Raw genomic sequence first — 19,951 nt, 5'->3', positions numbered from 1 at the left:
GTACATTAATATGGTGTGAACTTATCATTGTGTATTGGAAGATGGGAAGTGTATGAAGGGAGAATGGAATGACATAATGGCTTCTCCTATTCCAGCGACTACATCGCTACATAAGGCAGCCCGGGGCATCAGTTTGGACCCCGACACATATATAGTGTTAGTCGCTCACAACCAGTAGCAGGCCACATGCACCCTGCTATTAGATATCGATGTGTACATTACAATAATTATTCTAAAACATCCAATAAATGAAACAAAATGCCTTAAGAATAACTGCTTAAATTTCGGTGAAAGAAAACTACAATCTATGTTCAAGCATGTCGGTACATATGATCACCAGCAATTACTAGAATAATTGCAAGTTCAATTGCCTATGAAGCTTTGCAGACCACCTTGTATAATTGGCGCACCTGGCACACATTATAAAAGCTACTCCTGCCCAAATTATCAGTAGTGGGTTGCCATTATATAGAAACCCCATACAGCACCTGCACTCCAGGGGTATTTTTTATTTTAAGAACCCTAGCGTACATGCATGCTGCATTCACTTTACAAAAGTTCATCATTGCCCACCATAATCTTTCAAGCGTGTAATCAACAAGGTCCAATAAATTTCATGCTGATCTCTTGTGAATTTGCTCACTACCAGCCTGGTGCATTTCTATGGTAAGCAACAAAATTGTAAGACAAGACTGATCAAAATGGTTGGATTCACTCAAAAATGGTCCATTCAGTCAGAAGTCGAAGCGGCTGTGTTGAGAAGCTGTTGTGAATCCCTCTACCTTTTAGAGCATGAAATTTCAGCCTCTTGCCAGACCCTTTGCATCCCAGAGACATGAAGGGCACCTACAACCCCAACAATGCTTCCCTCAATCGTTCGTAGCTCGTTTACCATATACTCGTTCCTCTCATCGACAAGAGTCTTCAGCTGTAAGCAGTACATTGAATTATGAATGAGCAAAAGCAAAAAGTTATAACACAATGCATGAATATCAGCATCCTCAAAGCATCCAGTCTCATAGGAATATCAACTCCCTGATATGTAGCACATACAAGTTGAGGAAAATATTTTTCCGCCAGCTCCAAAGCCTCTGCTACGACATCTTGCAGCACAAAAGGGCCATCAAAGTTGCCATGATATGCATGACGGAGGGCTGTTAATAACTTGCGATGCTCAATCTCAATCTGTTTTTGTTGGCGCAAGAATGCCAGTATATCTTTCAAGGAAAGATGTTGTCCAGCTCGCTGCATGGTGACCTGACAATGCATTTTCTTTGAGTTGAGAAGAAATGGGGGCCTAATGACACCAGAAAATACACGCGAAGACATTAGCACCTGCTTCAATTAAAGAATCCATACTCTACAATTGAAAACTTAGGTGGCAATACATCAACATCCCGATCCACAAAGGCTACTTTTGCTCCAACAGCATGCCCCTCTTGAACTGCAAGCTGCAAAACCGCACACAATGCAATTTGGGTTGGGGCAAACTAAGTTTGATGATTGGCATGATAAAATATATCATTAGGCGAGACCCATACACACTGTGATTAGGGAGTTGAAAAACAAGGTTTAACAACACATTAATGGCAAGAACCATATGTGTTTGTGCCTCTTTACAGGGAGGTCAGGGGTTCAAACCCCGTTGGTGCATGGCTAGGTAAGACTGCGGCAGATAGACAAACAGGTTGAATATACTCACTCTCAGCTCCTCGCCTGGTTTGATACCCTTGGCCTCCAAAGTGGCATACATGTTTGTCACCATAAAGGTGATGAGCTTCTGCTTGAGACCCCCAGGGATCCCAAAAAATTCCCACAATTTATACTTCTCACTCTTCGAGTTTGTGAGGATCCAGGATTTGCTCCTGGCCTCACATAGTTCAACCTGTTGAAAAGGACCCATGATATGCATGAGTTCTAAGAAGAAAGCTTCTTAAGATCACGAGCATGCAGTCGTACCACAAAGCACACATTCAAACAAAAATTCTGCATCACATATAAAAAAAACAAAACCAACCAAGTATGTTTGGTACAAACTCACAACCCATTGCCCCATCACAGCCTAATCTTTACCATGCATTCAAATCCCGGCACACATACAACCCCACCCCATGCCCCTTCCCCCTTCAAATATACTACACTACAACCCAATAGTCTTTGGCATGCATTCAAAATCCCATGGGCACACATATGATACCCAGATAAGAAAACTTCATAACACCCTAAAAAACCTTTGGCATGCACACTGACTACATTACAACCCAACAGTCCTTGGCATTCATTCACATCCCAAGATCCATAGTCACACATACAATACCTACATTACAACCCATTAGACTGTTGGAATGTGCAGCGGAAATAAGACAAATCTGAGAGAAGAAAGACACAGAACTGCAAGAGAGGAGAAGTAGTGTGAAACTCTGCTATATACACAAGATAGCCGGTACAAATAAGTGGGGGGGAAGGTGTGCTATATATATGGCTAGGGGCATGCAGTCGGCCAGCAAAAACAGGGCCGACAGCCCCTCTATAGGCCCACAACTAGGTCTATCCTAGTCGGCCAGCACATGGCCTGGTCGGGCCCCTCATGGTGGCCAGCCGACTCCTACAGGCCAACCAGCGAAAGGAAAAAAAACAGCAGAAAATAGCTGCCCCCCACAAGCCTACAAAGCGGGGAAAATGGACAAACTCGGGGACTCCTCCCGCGGGTGGGCACACCCACATCACAAGCCCTCACTCCCTAAGGTATAATATGGTACAGACGAGATGAATGCTAACACTCCCTCTCAGCTCCTGGATGTGGAACCAATCCCAGTGAGCTGGAGTGTTGACATAGCATCTGCTGAGGTAGAGGCTCTATGAAGAGGTCCACCGCATTGTCCTCCGTCGAACAAAAAGCTAGCAAGATGTCGCCATCCAAAATCTTCTCTCGAACAAAGTGATATTGTATCTCTATATGCTTGGTCCGAGCATGGAAGACCAGGTTCTGAGCAATAGGTATACAGCTCTGGTTGTCACACTAGATGACCGTGGGCTCCCTCTGCCATATTTGTTTCCGTATGGCGTACGACACCATACCATATGGTACAATACCGTACAAACTCGTATGGATTTTTCCATGTCTATGGTTGTTTGAGCTTCCTCTGTACTATGATGCTTCCCTCCTTTTTAAAATACTCCATATCTCGAATTGGAAATACCTAAATTTATAAGTATTTTTTTAAAACACCGTATTTTATCGCACTATAAGAAAAAAAATTATATCATACATATTTTCCCGTATGGTATCGTATCGTAGGAACGGTACGGTATCGTACCTGACAACTATGCCTTCTGTTGAAACCCAATCTCGCCAAGTAACCTCCTCAACCACACCACCTCGCAAGTAGCACCACAAGTAGCCTGATACTCTATCTCAATGGAAGACAAGACAACAATAGCTTGCTTCTTGCCGCTCCAAGAAATCGCTCCTGAGCCAAGGATAAAGTCGTATCCAGAAGTAGATCTCCTCGTGTCTCGATCTCCTCCCCAATCAGAGACACTCCAACCGAGTCCATCGGTGTCAAATCCCCACTGGATCTCCTCTTGGAACCCTCCTGATACGAGACTCGAAACAACCTGCAAACAAACAAACAACAAGGGGATGCAAGCCTGACTCACCTCCCAACCATGACAACCGTGGGCAAGCCCACAGTCTTGGCTGTCCCCACCGAGCCACGAGCTGATCTAATTAGGTTGACGTACCGACCAATCTCCACCTTACCGCCACGAAGCTACCCTCGCGGGCCTCGAGATTGCTGCCGGCCTCGGATGCGTAAAGCAGGTGCACGTCTGCACTAGATCCAGGCTCCAGACCATAGAGCTCTCACAAATCACGCGAGACTCTATATGACTAATGACTAACCTTGGCCACCCTTTTATAGGCTCTTGGCCGGTCATCGGGCTTCCACACTTGGGCGCCTGCCCGTCCATACTTGGGTGCCCGCCCGCTAGTCTATCCCTAACTCAGCTCGCCAATCAGCCTGCCTAGCTCCAAGCTTCCCCAAACCTCGAAGCTAGTCTTGCGTGCGTGTAACACACGGTAGATACACACTGTGAACATGACATACTCCCCTTCCTCTAAGAGCTCACACCTGAGCTCACTAAAAAGCCAGGGTAATCTCTCTGAAGAGTAGTCAATGTCTCCCATGTAGTGTCCTCCTCAACACGATCCTTCCACTTGATCTTGTATTCCGTGATAAGCGTATTACGCAATCTTCTTTCACGAAATCCAAGAATCTTTTCAAGTTCGTGTGGAACAAATGTCATGTCCTCGACATCTATGATTTCTTGAGGAGTAACCAACTGGTCTGTTCCACCTAGTACTTCCTTAAGTCTACTGACATGAAATACAGGATGGACTTTCACATGAGAAGGCAAATCCAATTCATATGCAACTGAACCAATCCGTCATGTAATACGAAATGGTCCACAGTATCTCGGGGATAATTTCGGAGATCGACCTATCCGTAAAGTCTCGGAATCTTTCGGAACTTGCAAATACACCATCGTTCTTTCAGAGAACTCTCTGGGTGACCGATGTCTATTAGAATAAAATCTGTCTCGGTCTTGAGCACTTCTAATAGATTCCTTTGCAACTTGTAACATTTCTTGCATATCTTGCAAAAAAATACGTGCTGATGCTGAAGTCCTAAGAATCCTACTGTAACAGGTGATCTAGGTTGAAAACCATACATAAGCATGAAAGGACTAAAACCTGTACTCGTATGCTTAGTACTGTTATAAGCAAATTCTAACATAGGAAGATAATCCTCCCATGAACTCTGTCTTTTGGATACATATGCTCGGAGCATATCCTCCAAAATCTGATTCACTCTTTTTGTCTGGCCATCAGATTGAGGATGATCTGAGGAACTCAAATTCAAAGTTGTTTCCAACTTCTCAAAAACAAGTTTCCAAAAATCACTCGTAAACTTAGAGTCCCTATCACTAACTATGTCTTGCGGTAAACCGTACAGTCTAAACAATTGCGCAATAAACTACCGTGCTAATTGCATAGCTCTAATAGTCTTCCGAGTCAGTAAAAATCTAGCCATTTTTGTCAAGCGATCTACCACAACCCAAATAGAATCGTGGCCTTGATGTGTTCTTGGCAATCCGGTAATAAAATCCATGGAAATACTTTCCCATTTATTACCTGGGATTTGCAAAGGATGTAACAACCCAGCCTGTCTAAAGCGTTCAGCTTTATTTGCTTGATAAACTTGACACTTGAGAACATAATCTTCTACATACCCTTTCATCTTTGGCCAATAAAAAGTGTTTCACTAACGATAGCGTCCTGTGTACCCCAGGGTGTCCAACAGAAGGGACGTCGTGACACTCCTTAAGAATCTTGGACCTAATGTCCGAGATCTGTGGTACACAAATTTTGTCATTACGGAATAGTAAACCATTCCGAATCATCCACTGGCCTCCTGCAGCCTGAATGGTAGGCTATTCAGTCATCGAGTCTTAGTCAATCAATGAGCTCCCGTCCTGGATCTTCTGTCAAAATGGACCAAAATAACTATCAGTCCTGCAAATCCCTCTCAATGACTGAAATAATGAAGGAGCTAAAGAAGCTCAGCTGAAACAGTTAGGGTTTCATGTGGGAGACACACAGAGAAGAAGGGAGAGAGAGAGAGAGAGACATGTGGGGATAAGTCAACTCACAAAGTATGAGTATGTGACTCCCCTATCACACATGTATATTTGCTCTAGTGCACATAGTGCACTTAGTACATTAAAAGTACTAGGTGTACTATGTACTATAAAACTTATGGGCTTGTACACACTATAAGGGTGGGCATAATGCCTTTATCCCAACAACCTCCCACTTAAAGGCAAAGTGCCCTTAAATGAAGGAAAAGAAAAATCAGCATGTACATGATAATATACAAGGCCATATCAAGGTTGAAACTGGCCTCATCCAATGCCCATCAACTGTCTGCAATGAGCAAACCGCTCTGGAGGCAAACTCTTTGTCAACAGATCAGCCGGGTTGTCATCTGTATGAATCTTGACAAGCTGAATCAGCTTGTTCTCTATCACCTCTCTGATGAAGTGATACTTCACATCCACATGCTTCGTCTTTGCATGAAAGACAGGGTTCTTTGCCAACTGGATGGCACTCTGACTGTCACAATGCAACAATGGAATATCCCCTCTATAACCCAAATCAACCACTAACCGAGATAGCCATAATGCCTCCTTGCAAGCCTCTGTGGCTGCAATATACTCGGCCTCTGTAGTAGATAAGGCAGTGCACTTCTACATCCTCGATATCCATGACACAGCACTTCCTGTGAATGTAAACACATAACCGGTAGTAGACTTCCGGTTATCTGGATGACCGGCATAATCCAAATCCGTGTAACCATGCACCAATGCATCCTGTTTGCCAAAGTAGATGCACATATCCTGTGTGCTCTTCAGGTATCTCATGACACCTTTCACTGCTTCCCAATGCTTCTTGCCAGGGTTGGCCATGTATCTAGTCACCACTCCCACTGCAAATGCAATGTCCGGCCTGGTAGCAACCATGGCATACATGAGACTGCCACAAGCTGAAGCATACGGAATCTTGGCCATATCAGCCCTGTCACTATCCGACTGTGGGCTGTCCATAGCACTGAGTTTCACATATGGAGGCAAACGAGTACTAGTCTTCTTCCCCCCCTCCATATTGAACCTTTGCAAAACTTTGCCAATGTATTCCTTCTGAGACAAATACAACACATGCTGATTTTTGTCCCGAAGTATCCGCATACCCAAAATGTGATTTGCATCACCCAAGTCCTTCATATCAAAGGTCTGATGCAGCCTCTTCTTCAAGGCATCCATCTCTTTACAAGATTTCCCGACAATCAACATATCATCAACATACAAGATGAGCATCAATAGACTGCCATCCAAAGCTTTCTTGGTGTATAAGCAGTGATCTATGTCACTCCTCCTGAAATCCTGGGATTTCATGAATGTATCAAATTTATGATACCATTCCCTTGGTGCCTGTTTGAGCCCATAAAGACTCTTTTTCAGCTTGCATACAAGCTTCTCCTTTCCATTCACTGCATAACCCTCTGGCTGTTGCATATATATCTCCTCATGGAGATCACCGTGAAGAAAAGCATTCTTCACATCCATCTGAATCAAATCCAGATCATCATGAGCAACCAAAGCTAATACAGCTCTAAGTGTGGTCATTTTGACCACTGGAGAGAAGATCTCATCAAAGTCCACACCATATTCCTGCTTGAAGCCCTTAGCCACTAACCTGGCTTTGTATCTTGGCTTTGCATCAGGTGCAACTTTGAGCCTGTAAACCCACTTGCATGGCAAAACCTTCTTGCCTGTAGGCAAATGCACCAACTTCCATGTTCCATTTTTGTGCAGAGAATCCATCTCTGACTTCATAGCACGCTCCCAAAGAGCCTTGTCTGCCCTCTGTAAAGCCTCCTTATAACAAGAGGGCTCCCCACAGTCAGTGAGCATCAAGTAGTCAACCCCTGGAACAAACCTGTCAGGGGGTCTGGAGGGTCTTGTGGACCTCCGTACCCAATGACCATCATTTGCAGGTTGCTGTCCAGCCTGCATATCACCTATTGGTGGCTCCTGTTCCATGCCATAAGGTTGAAAGATCATGCCCGGTATCTCCTCTAACTGTGGGATATCCATAGGGATATCTTCTGCCATCTCTGGCTGTCCATTTGGACCATTTTCAGCACCATTTAAGGGCTGGTTTTGTTGCTGTAATGGCTGATTTACAGCCCTTGGTTGTTGTCCATGATGTCCATCATCATCAAAGATGACTCTGCCAGGCTCCTGTTGCCTTGCAGGCTCCTTATACATGCATGTTTCATCAAAAATGACATCATTGTTGCGTATAATCTTTCTATGCACTGGATCCCAAAGTCTATACCCCATTTCACCTCTGTCACCATATCCTAGGAATATGCATTTGTGAGACTTAGGATCAAGTTTGGTGAGTATTTCCTTGCATATGTGCAACGCAACCAAACACTCTCAAGTGCTTGTAGGACGGAGGCTTCCCTGTCCATACTTCCTCTGGCACTTTCCCACCAAGCCTCGTGTTAGGTGACCTGTTTATAAGATGAACGGTTGTCATAACAGCTTCAGCCCAAAAACCATGAGGTAACGCAGCATGTGACAACATAGAACGGACCTTCTCCTAAATGGTCCTGTTCATCCTCTCTGCTGTCCCATTTTGTGGAGGATCATAAGGAGTAGAGAGCTTCCTCTTGATGCCTTTAGCATCACAAAAGTCCTGAAACTGTTTGGGCATATACTCTCCACCATTGTCGGAACGCAAAGCCTTCAGTGTTTTGCCAGTTTGATTCTCAACATGAGCAACAAACTTCTCAAACACTGAGAATGTATCACTCTTCAAACGACGAGGATAAACCCACACCTTGCGTGTGGCATCATCAATAAAAAACACACAATATTTTACCCCTCCCAAAGAAAGCTGAGGCATCTCACATGCATCTTAATGCACAAGCTCTAACTGAGCATCTTTCTGTCCAAGAGCTTTCTTGTGGGGGTACTGGAGTTGCCTACCATATATACAATGCTCACAAAACTGAAAACTTGAGAACTTTAGAGAAGGCAAGTAACCAAAACGAGACAATTGCTCCATTCCTTTGACACTCATGTGTCCCAACCGGCTATGCCACATAGAGATTTCCGGCAGCTCGATTGCATTTACATTAGCATGGTAACAAACACCAGCATGCATGAAGTAAAGAGTGTCCACCTTAGAGCCTCTAGCAACAACCAGTGAGCCCTTACTAATCTTCCACTTTCCACTACCAAATGTGGTAACATAACCAGCATCATCAAGCTGTCTAGTAGAAAACAGGTTCTTCTTGATCTCAGGCACATGCCTGACATTATGGAGCATAAGCTGTGAGCCATCTGAAAACACAAGCCTCACATTACCTCTGCCAAGAATCTGGCATGCATGGTTGTCACCCAAATAAACTACTCCTTCATTGCCAGCAGTATACCTGACAAACAAGTCTCTGCAACCTGTGACATGAAAGGAGGCACCTGAATCAATGATCCATGAGTGCATACCATGACCATCTCCTGCATGGAGTGAATGGGCATCAAGTGAAGACATGAATAGGACTTCATCCTCACTGTCACCTGCATGTGACACATTGACTTCTTCAATCTTGACTCCACTTTTGCCCTTTGGCTTTGCATCTTTGGCTTCATCTTTGTCTTTGTCTTTGCCTTTGCCCTTTTCCTTTTGATCATTCTTCCATTTGTAGCATTGCTTTTTGAAATGTCCCTTCTTGCCACAATAATGGCATTCCAAGTCCTTTTTGGAGCGGGACTTGCTCCTTCCCCGTTCTTGGCTTTTACCCCTTTGCTGGGATCTCCCACGTGCATTCATTGCATTGGACTTTCCAACAGAGTTGTTCTTCCTGTTCATCTCCTCTTGAAGGAGAGCACCCTCCACATCTGCATATGACAGCATAGCATTTGAATTGCTAGTGGTTGTCCTGAATGTGTCCCAACTCTCTGGCAAAGTGCATAAGAGAAAGGTGGCTTTGAACTCATCGTCCATTGCCAACTTTTGATTGATGACCTGGCTGACAACACCATTAAACTCATTTAGATGGGCTGTCATAGACGCCCCTTCCTTCATTTGAAGACCTATGAGTTTCTTCAACCAATACACTTTGCTTGCGGCACTTTGCTAGGCATACAAGTCCTGCAATCTTTGCCACATTCCCCAAGCTGTCTTCTCTTCACGTATGCTAAAAAGTAAAGAGTCTGACACAGACAACATGATGGTGGATCTTGCCAGCTCATCCATATCTTCCCATTCTTCAGCAGTAAGAGAAGCGGACATTACACCCCTTTCTTTGATGGGCTTGTGCTGCTTCTTCTGGAGCAACACATTATAGCACTGGGTTTGCCAAATGTCATAATTATGTGAGCCTTCAAGCTTCTTGATGTGAAGCAATGAAGAGCTCTCACCTATGGTTGCCATAGCAATATGCAACCTTTGACACAGTCAATGCCTGACTCCCTGCAAGATGTGCAAACAGTGCACCAAAGCACACAAGGTGCTCACAGTTGTTCTCCCAAAGTTTATCTCCCACTACGGAAGCACGAATGCAACTCTCCTCCCACTGAATGTGATAAAATCACCAAAATCTGGTTGCTGCAGATTTATGACAGCACCTTAGATGTGCTCTGTTCCAAAATACTGTACAACAGTACTAAGTGCTCACCAATGATGTACCAAATCTGTACCGGCAAGTACAGCAACTGAAAATGAGCCTTTTCCTCACTCAAATCAATGTGCAGCCATGCCAAAACTTGTACAAAGTTGTTGTGAGGATTACTGTTATTACTTAGTATTTCATCCACTTATCTGTGTATTTAAGACTGAAACTGAAAGTAGACTTGAACACAGATGTTTGATTGATTGATTGAAATTGTGATACAATAGGCTCCTTATATAGGAGTTCAAGAGACACGAATAAAAAGACACATCCCATGACCAATAGTCATGACTTTAGGCGAAGAGACACATCCTTTGGACGAATAGCTGCAACCATTGGATGAAGAGTTGCAACCCTAGAGCGAAGGGGTGTGACCAGTCGTCGAAGGAGTGTGGCTCTTGATGAAGAGGCATGTCTCTAGAGCGAATAGTCGTGACCATCCGAGTGTAGGGGTCCTCTGTAATCATGTCTCTTCAGTATCTGTAATCATGATGAGACTGTGTATAATGAACTAAGTCACAATCGTGACAGTTGTACCAAATCTGTACCAACAAGTACAGTAGCAATAAATGCTCTCCTAGCTGTCCAAAAGAGTGAAAATCAGACCTTGACAGTCCCCACCACTGCATACAACAGTCCCGGACAGAAATTGGGCAAAAGCCCCTTGACTGCAAGTGGATTTCTGAGGGTTCAAGGCATAAAAGTCTTCCCTGCTGCTTTGCCAAGCTCAACAAGCACAAAATCTTGAAAAGCCCCTTGATTCAAGATCAATTTCTGATCATGAATGGTACATTAATGCACATGAAGGCATCCAGAGTCTTCACAATGCTTCCCCCTGGCCACATATACATCCAATACATAAAAGCCCCTTGATTTACTGGCACATTGAGTGCTTGACAGGCATCAACACATTGCCCAAAGCATCAAATGCCAGTGCCTGCATGCAAATCAACCCAATTGGCACAAAAGCCCTTTGATTTGCACTCCAATTTCCTGCAATTTAGCCCCGAATGTGAGATTGCTCACATCATACAGCATGTATGAATGCCCAATGGCACAATTACATCAAAAGCCCCAAATGTTAACACCCAATTTCCTGCCAATTAACCCAGAATGTGACCAATGTCACCCAATGTTGCCGATTGTGCTCAAATCTGAGCCATTAGAACCTGTACCTGCTCAATTGATGATATACCTCTGAAATTTCTGATTTCTGTTGTTGCAGGAAGGGGGGCGTCGTATTTGCTGACTCGTGTGCTGATGCTGCTGCTGTTGCTGCTACTACTGTGCAGGTACGGATGCTGCTGTGTGAGCAACTCTTGGGCTAGTGTTGTCAGCTGTGGAGCTCTGAAAACTGCTATGAGATTGCAGGCCTATCTCTGAGCTCAAGCTATGGCGTCCATAACCTCTGCCCCAGCTCTCTCGTCCGCCACAGCAGCCCCCGCCGCCTTATCCTGGCGTCAGTTAACCGCCGTAGGCGGCCAGGTAAAGCTGCCTCAGCAGGCTACCTTCGCCTCCTCTTCTCGTCTCACCATGACCGTGGAAACGGAGGAGGCGCCCGTGGGCTTCACGCCACCGCAACTTAAGCCAGACACTTCGTCACCGATCTTCGGTGGCAGTACAGGCGGGCTTCTACGCAAGGCGCAGGTGGAGAAGTTCTATGTGATTCTTTGGGTGGATTCAAGCTGCCGGCGCCGGCGTCAGGCGATGCCCAGCTTCAAAGCGATGCATAGGAAGATTGCCATCGCCCACAAGGAGAAAGCAAAGACGGTCAAGGCTCTGATACCAGTGAAGGAGCTAAAGAAGCTCAGCTGAAACAGTTAGGGTTTCATGTGGGAGACACACAGAGAAGAAGGGAGAGAGAGAGAGAGACATGTGGGGATAAGTCAACTCACAAAGTATGAGTGTGTGACTCCCCTATCACACATGTATATTTGCTCTAGTGCACATAGTGCACTTAGTACATTAAAAGTACTAGGTGTACTATGTACTATAAAACTTATGGGCTTGTACACACTATAAGGGTGGGCATAATGCCTTTACCCCAACAAATAAGTCAGTAGAAATCTCAGTGAACGACAAAGTATTCACCTCTCTAATTCGACTAAGCGCATCTGTAACACTATTCATGAACCCTTTCCGATAACGAATCTCAAAATCAAAATCTTGCATTAACTCAACCCAACGAGCTTTCCTTCCTCTCAAATCATCCGCATCACACACATACTTGATTGACTGATCATCAGTCAATACCACAAATTTGGAGCCATATTAATAATGTCTCCAAACCTTGAGAGCATGAATCACAACATAAGGCTCCTTCTCAAGGGTTGACCAGCGAGATTGAGTGTCGTCTAGCTTTTTACTTTCAAAAGCAACCGGTCTACCATCTTGAAATAGAGCAACCCCGATGACATAGTTACTGGCATCAGTTTCAAGAACATAAGACCGACTAGGATCGGGTAATGCTAAGATAGGTGCTTCCTTGACTTTATCTTTCAAAAGTCTGAGGGCCATATCCAAATTGTTATTCCAAGTGATAGGCTGATTTGACTTACGTCCACGACCTTTCAATAAGTCGGTCATCGGTAGTGTGAGCTGAGAGTACTCTCGCACAGATTTCCGAAGAAAAACAACAAAACCGAGAAAAGAACGAAGTTGTTTCACTGTTCGCGGTAGGCCAGTCCAGAACCTTCTGAACTCGGTCATAGTCAATGCTCAATCCATCTCTAGTGATCTTGTGTCCCAAGTAAATGATTTCTGTCATAAAGAACTCACATTTAATTAATTTAGCATATAGTCGATTCTGTCTTAAAATAGATAAGACAATCGTGAGGTATCTAACATGATCCTCAAGAGTACGACTATATATCAAAATATCATCCAAGAACACCACCACAAATTTTCCCAAATGTTCACGAAAAAGATCGTTCATCATTTACTCGAAAGTGGCTGGAGTATTGGTTAACCCAAAAGGTAATACGAGATACTCGTAATGGCCATACCTAGTCCGAAAGGCAGTTCTTTCGACATGCCTTTCATGAATACGTATCTGGTGATAGCCAGTACGTAAATCTATCTTCGTGAAATATTTCGCTTCTGCTAACCGATCATTCAGGTCATCTGATCTAGGGAGAGGATAACGGTTCTTAATTGTCAGCTTGTTCAATCTCTTGTAATCTATACACATTCTCCGGGTGTTGTCCTTCTTTCTCCTAAGCAACACAGGTATACCCCAAGGTGATTTACTTGGACGAATCTGGCCCATCCTCAAATAATCTTCGAGTTGTTTAGCCAACTCATCTTCCTCAACTTGGCTCATCCTATAAGGTGGTATACTGACCGGATGGGCACCAGGGATCAAGTCAATACGATGATCTACTGCCCTTTCAAGTGGTAAACCCAATGGCAGTTTCTTAGAAAATACATCTTGAAACGAATCAAGTATCTTCTGTAATTCTTTGCTTTCAAACACACTTAATTCATTGACATCCATGGAAGGTATGAGAAATGAAGAAAGTGGAATCAATACAATGAAAAGCGGCATACAAAGAAGAATCCATTATATTTCCAAAAGCAACTGTATTTACAAGAGATCTCTGAGAGGGATGTATACAATCACCTAAAATACTATACTGGGTGTTCCTATGCTGAAAAGAAAAAATATGACTAGACCAATCTATCTGGACTTGAAGAGTCTTAAACCACTCAATCCCTAATAACAAGTCTACATTTTCTAGGTGCATAATATAGCATTCCAACCTTCCCTAAAAGCAACTTGAGCTTTTGCTTCTGTGTTTATATATATACATATATATATATATCTTCTGCTTTCTTAAAAAAACACACCTTTAAACCTTAGAGGGGTCTCTAAACTCTTTTAAAAAAAAGTTTAATCTAAAAAAAACAAAAGCACCCAAATCGTTAAATGCTTTCTCTGGTTTCTTTTTTTCCCTTTGGAATTAGCGCCGCTCGCCTGCTGCTTTCGTCACCTGCGCTACTGCTGTCACCGACCGAGCTACAAGCGCTTGCTTTGCTGTCGTCGGCCACCTGGCTGCCATTCACGCGTTCCTGTCGGTGCCGCTTATGCTCAGGCGTCCAGGGCGGCCTGTGCCTAAGCTTGGCCGCCTGCACAGGCCTGGCTGCCTGGGCCCAGGCGCCCGCCCGCCTGGCTGCGTAGGCCTCGGCGCCTGGCCGCCTGGCTGCGTAGGCCTAGGCGCCCGCCCGCCTGACCGCCTACGTCCAGCACACCAACGCTCGCTAGCTTTCACACCTCTCGGACGCTCTCTCTCACGTTCAACAAAAAAAACGAACATGCTTTTTTTTTCTGTTTTCCCTCAACAGTTCATGCGACTGCACAAGCACGAATCTAGCCTTCTTCTTTAAAACAAATCAACTCTACTAGACCACCTTCTCCATCACGAGTTCTTTGATGAAAAAACACATACTATCTGAAAAAACAGCAGCATGCATAAACAAAACAGCAAGCTTCTTGAACACATACCTTTCTTCGACCTCATCTTCTCTACCTACCGACTTGCTCGTTCACGAGGCACGCTCTGATACCAGAGTCAAATCCCCACCGGATCTCCTCATGGAACGCTCCTAGTACGAGACTCGAAACCTGCAAACAAACAAACAAGGGGGAGCAAGCCTGACTCACCTCCCAACCATGACAGCCGTGGGCAAGCCCACAGTCTTGGCTGTCCCCACCGAGCCACAAGCTGAGCTAACTAGGTTGACGTACCGACCAATCTCCACCTCGCGACGTCCCATACCGCCACCAAGCTACCCTCGCAGGCCTCGAGATTGCTGTCAGCCTCAGCTGCGTAAAGCAAGTGCACGTCTACACTAGATCCAAGCTCCAGACCATAGAGCTCTCACAAATCACGCGAGACTATATGACTAATGACTAACCTTGGCCACCCTTTTATAGGCTCTTGGCCGGTCATCGGGCGTCCACACTTAGACGCCCGCCCGTCCATACTTGCCCGTTAGTCTATCCCTAACTCAGCTCGCCAATCAGCCTGCCTAGCTCCAAGCTTCCCCAAACCTCGAAGCTAGTCTTGCGTGCGTGTAACACACAGTAGATACACACTGTGCACATGACAATCAGAGATGAAATAGGCTTACAGTTCTCCATCCCAAAAAAAGAAGCCTTAATCCGTCATCTCAAACTCCTTTGACATAGCAACCTTCGTCACGGCTATGTGCTCCACATGAATGCCATTGAGGACAACATCATCCACATAGAGGATAATCAATGTGACCATACTGCATTCCCAAAAGAGATACAAGTTCGGATCTACAACTGATCTCTGGAAACCCCGTCTCTAAAAGAAAGCATCAATCTTCTAGTTCCAAGTCCTGGGAGCCTATTTCAGACCATACAAGGCCTTCAGCAACCTGTAAACCATAGCTTGAGCCCAAAACCTCAAAGCCTAGAGGCTGCTCAACATACACCTCCTCTTGCAAGTCACCATTCAGGAACACAGATTTAACATCCATCTGATACACCGGCCACATCTGATACACCGGCCACTGCTGATGAAAGACAAGGGCAAGAACTGTCCGAATCGTGCTGTCGGTGCAAAAGTGTCCTCATAGTTGATGTCTCGCCGCTAAGCATAGCCCTTAGCCACAAGTATGACCTTGTGCTTGTCACCCATCAGACTTATACTTGGTTTTGTAGACCCACTTAGCACCAATGACTGACCGTTTTGACGGCCTCGGAACCAACTCCCAAGTCCCATTCTTCTCTATGGCCTCTAGTTTCACTTGCATGGCTCTCCTCCAAGTCTCCTAGGAAAGAGCTTCCTTAACTGAAGTAGGCTCCTTGTTTCGAATGATACGAGACATCAAGGCATAATTTACTTGTAAATGCTCCTCTAACTTTTGTCACGAACTCTATGCAATCTTTGAGGTCCATCCACCGTGGTCCACTCGGAGGGATACTCCGTCACACCAGACTCTCAAATGGTATCCAACAACCACTTAGGTGCCCGAACAGAACACTGAGCCGCCTGCCTATTGCTATGGCAAATCTCCAACCTCGAGATCAACCTCTCCTACTGTCTGAGGCTAGCTAGTTGGAACAATAGCCCGGAACTCATCCTCATACTCATTTGGCTCTCCAAGAAGTGGTGGCTCCTCAACGGTGCATGCTGGAACATGCTCATCAAAGACAACATCTCTGCTAATAACAACCTCATTCCGCTCAGGGTCATATAACCTATAGCCTTTGGAAAGAGAGTTATATCCCACAAAAACAAGCTTCTGGGACTTGGAGTCAAGCTTCCTCCTCTGCTTCTTCGAGATGTGAGCATAGGCATCACTCCCAAAAACACAAAAATGGAGCATATCTGGCTTCTTGCCAAAATAAGCCTCAAATGGAGTCATCTTAGGCACTGCAGTCGTCGAAGATCGGTTGAGGATATGGATAGCTATCGCCACAGCCTCTCCCCAAAGTGGACGAGAAAGTTCGCAATGCTCCAACATCATCCTCGCCTGGTAGCCTGCTTCAGAAAAGACTCCCTATGTTGCTGCCCACGAATGCAAGAACTGCAATGTCCCTGCTTGGTGCCAACACCTGGCAAGCCATCCACCATCTGGTCCCGAAAAGCCCGCAATGCGTCCACATTCAAGTGGCCAAAACGAAAATGCCACAAATCCTCCAGAGGAGTGGAGTTGGTTCTTGTGAAGATGAGGCGATGACTGAGTTCCTCGCGACGAACTCTAGTAAGGGTTTCGACCCCTCTCAGATACTGTTGCTGGAGTCTCCCTCTTTACTTGCTATCTCTCCCATTAGCTTTTCACTCCTTCGCTTCTTCTCCTCACGCCTCCTCTTCCTCTTCTCTTTTCCTCTATCTCTCTTCTCCTCCACAGTCCACCCCTCCTCTTTCTCTCCTTTTCTTGTCTTCCAGCTTTCTCTCCTTTACCCCTCCTCTTTCTCTCCTTTTCTTGTCTTCCAGCTTTCTCTCCTTTTCTTCTCACCTCCCATCCTCAGTACTTCGTTGAGGAAATTTTCTCCAGTAGTGACCCTTCTTAGTATTCTAGCCACAATGGTTACAGGTCCGCTCGGCCTTCAAGGCATCACGATCCGAGTCGGGCTTCTTCTCGGAAGATTTCAACTATGAAGACTTCCCTTTGCCCTTGTTATTGTTGCAACCTTTTAACCGTTGGCCAGTCAAAGTCTCAGAACCTCCGCCTTGTGGAGGGTTCAGAAACCGCTCCTCCTGGTCCAAGATCATCGGCACAAGGTCCTCCCAAGTAATGGTGTTGAGCCTCCCACTGGTGATCAAAGAGAGATAGAAAGCTGAGTGCTAAGAGGATAGAGGAAACACTAGGGTGATGGCCATTTCCTCTAATGATATCTCCTTCCCAGCCTGAAGAACCTCCTATCGAAGAGCCTAGAGTTTATTGATGTGCTCCCACATCGTCGAAGACTTTGCAAGATTCATCACTTATATATACACTTCAAAGGAAACTCTCTTGAAAGATGATACCCGATTGTACAAAGAGACCAAGTGCTGCAAAATCCCTCGAGCCAACGCCATGTGTTTGATATGATTGATCACTTGGGGTGTGCAGTTAAGAAAGATAAAAGAGCGCACACGGACATTAACACAATCCCGCAACTGTGCCTGGGCCTCCCGCTCTTTGACTAATAGTGAAGAATCCTCTGTCGGATCTGGCCTTAAACTTCAACCATGTGAGATGAAGTCAACCAAATCATAAGATTCCAAAACAGACTCCATCATTACCTTCCAAATGCCATAGTTGTTCCCGTCCAACTGTTGGTCCACCGGGAACGTCGGGAGAGTAGGGATCTTCGTAGGTTTCTCCGCCATCTCATGCAAATTTGCTATCTCGAGGATTCACGTGGTCTTGTGAAGGGAGGGTGGATGGGACAAAAAATGAAAAAGAGACTACGTTTTTTTGCAAGGTGACTGTCCAACAATGACGCCCGCCTTCTACCCACTTCTCCACGTCCCGTACGGCCCGAATACTCTCCAATCAGCACCAAGTACAACAGCCCCACAAGCTCTCACCATCTCCAAAGCTTCAAGCCACCTTGGGCTCTGATACCATATCAGAATGTGCAATGGAAATGAGATAGAAATCTGAGAACAAAAAAACACAGAAGTGCAAGAGAGGATAAGTAGTGTGAAACTCTGCTATATACACAAGATAGACGATACAAATAAGTGGGGGGAAAGGTGTGCTATATATATGGCTAAGGGCATGCAGTCGACCAGCAGAAACAGGGCCGACAGTCCCTCTATAGGCCCACAACTAGGTCTATCCTAGTCGGCCAGCAAAGCCTGGTCGGGGCCCTCATGGCCAGCTGACTCCTACAGGCCATCCAGAGGAAAGAAAAAAAAACAGCAGAAAATAGCCACTCCCACAAGCCTACAAAATTGGGAAATGGACAAACTCGAGGACTCCTCCCACAGGCGGACACACCCACATCACACGCCCTCACTCCCTAAGGTATAATATGGTACAGGAGCTGAATGCTAACATAAACGTTGGCATACATTTACATCACAATACCCATTGCCACACATAAACCCAATCACATTTACATCACAATACCCATTGGCACACATAAACACCAATCACATTTTGGACCCAGATGCACGCATTTTTTAAGGTGTCCAGGTTTGTACTCATGACCTCAGTGGGCCTAACCACTGCCACCGCACCAACGTGCACAAGCACCCAATACCCGTGGGGAGCACAAATTTACAAAAACCCCAATAACATTTTGGACCCAAAACCATGGGCATTCACCATTGACATTCATATTCACATCCACAAAGAATACATACCGCAACTACATCCGGCTGAACGTCCCTGATGAGCTGCAAGAAAGAAGGGGAAAAGAAATGAGATGACGGGCATCATTCCTTTTTTCAATAGAAAGAACCCAGAACAGAGGTGGAGTTTTCTTTTACTTTTTGGACCATGGCTGCGCTGACTGGTGAGACATGACTGACCCCGACTAGGAAGAGCTCGGCCTGGTTCTGCGAGTTGTGCAGGTGGGCGGCCGGCGACAAATCCGAGAAGGCCTTCCTTACCGCCTCCCTCGAGCTCTGCAACGCTGCCCTCGCCATCGACATCGTTACGACCACTCACAAATAGGTTTCACTAAGAAAACAGCTGCTGACGAAAAACCAACATTCAGTGTATTTTTTCAAGGCCAAAATCCAAGTCTAAGGATAAACTTAGAGGTTAGACATTTTTTTTATCAATAATAATTATATATATTAACTCAAGCTGTTCAAAAGCTGCAATACAACCAGGTCAAGGCTATCCATATTTACTACTCCTTCTCAACCTCATTCAAAATTTTACACAAAAATTCTCATCTCTCATCTTTCATTAAAAAGCAGGACTGTTCCCAAGATATCTGATACCCCATGCTAGCCTCCATCATAGCTTTTGTAGTGCATCCACGAGGGGACTATTTTTCCCCTTTCTTGGACCAGACTTTAACACTGGGTCTAGTTCCAACCGGATTTTCTATAAAAGCAACAAATGATCAACTTGTTTTTCTTTACGATACTACCGTAGAGTTTTTGGTCCAAACTTGGGAGACCTTTTCTTCCCTTTCAAACATCTCACCTGCATCATACAAA

The 19,951-nt window shown here is 45.1% G+C and overlaps 1 protein-coding gene across 1 annotated transcript; it reads right to left on the bottom strand.

Annotated features, from left to right (window-relative positions):
- Nucleotides 1-249: 249 nt before the first annotated feature.
- On the bottom strand, nt 250-19,511 carry LOC147640887 (uncharacterized). Its single transcript, XM_086816328.1, has 6 exons — nt 19,268-19,511; nt 19,142-19,174; nt 1,703-1,885; nt 1,389-1,451; nt 1,054-1,257; nt 250-928 (listed from the first exon to the last, which is right to left on the bottom strand). Exons 1-6 carry the CDS (start codon nt 19,430-19,432, stop codon nt 779-781), a joined length of 798 nt encoding a protein of 265 aa, XP_086672454.1. The 5' UTR covers nt 19,433-19,511; the 3' UTR covers nt 250-778.
- Nucleotides 19,512-19,951: the final 440 nt, after the last annotated feature.

Source organism: Cibotium barometz, chromosome 2, assembly GCF_041138505.1.
Source record: "Cibotium barometz isolate CiBa-2024 chromosome 2, ASM4113850v1, whole genome shotgun sequence".
Classification (NCBI taxonomy): Eukaryota; Viridiplantae; Streptophyta; class Polypodiopsida; order Cyatheales; family Cibotiaceae; genus Cibotium; species Cibotium barometz.
The sequence above is the reverse complement of the archived record's forward strand: the minus strand, read 5'-3'. Positions and strand labels throughout refer to the sequence as shown.

What these genes read in the sequence shown, in the direction of transcription:
- LOC147640887 (XM_086816328.1), bottom strand. Translation starts at nt 19,432, where the DNA reads ATGTCGATGGCGAGGGCAGCGTTGCAGAGCTCGAGGGAGGCGGTAAGG. An exon ending in GCGCAGCCATGGTCCAAAAA is followed by an intron (nt 19,175 to 19,267) that starts GTAAAAGAAAAC and finishes TCTTTCTTGCAG; the next exon opens with CTCATCAGGGACGTTCAGCC. An exon ending in TTGTGGATCGGGATGTTGAT is followed by an intron (nt 1,258 to 1,388) that starts GTATTGCCACCT and finishes ATGCATTGTCAG; the next exon opens with GTCACCATGCAGCGAGCTGG.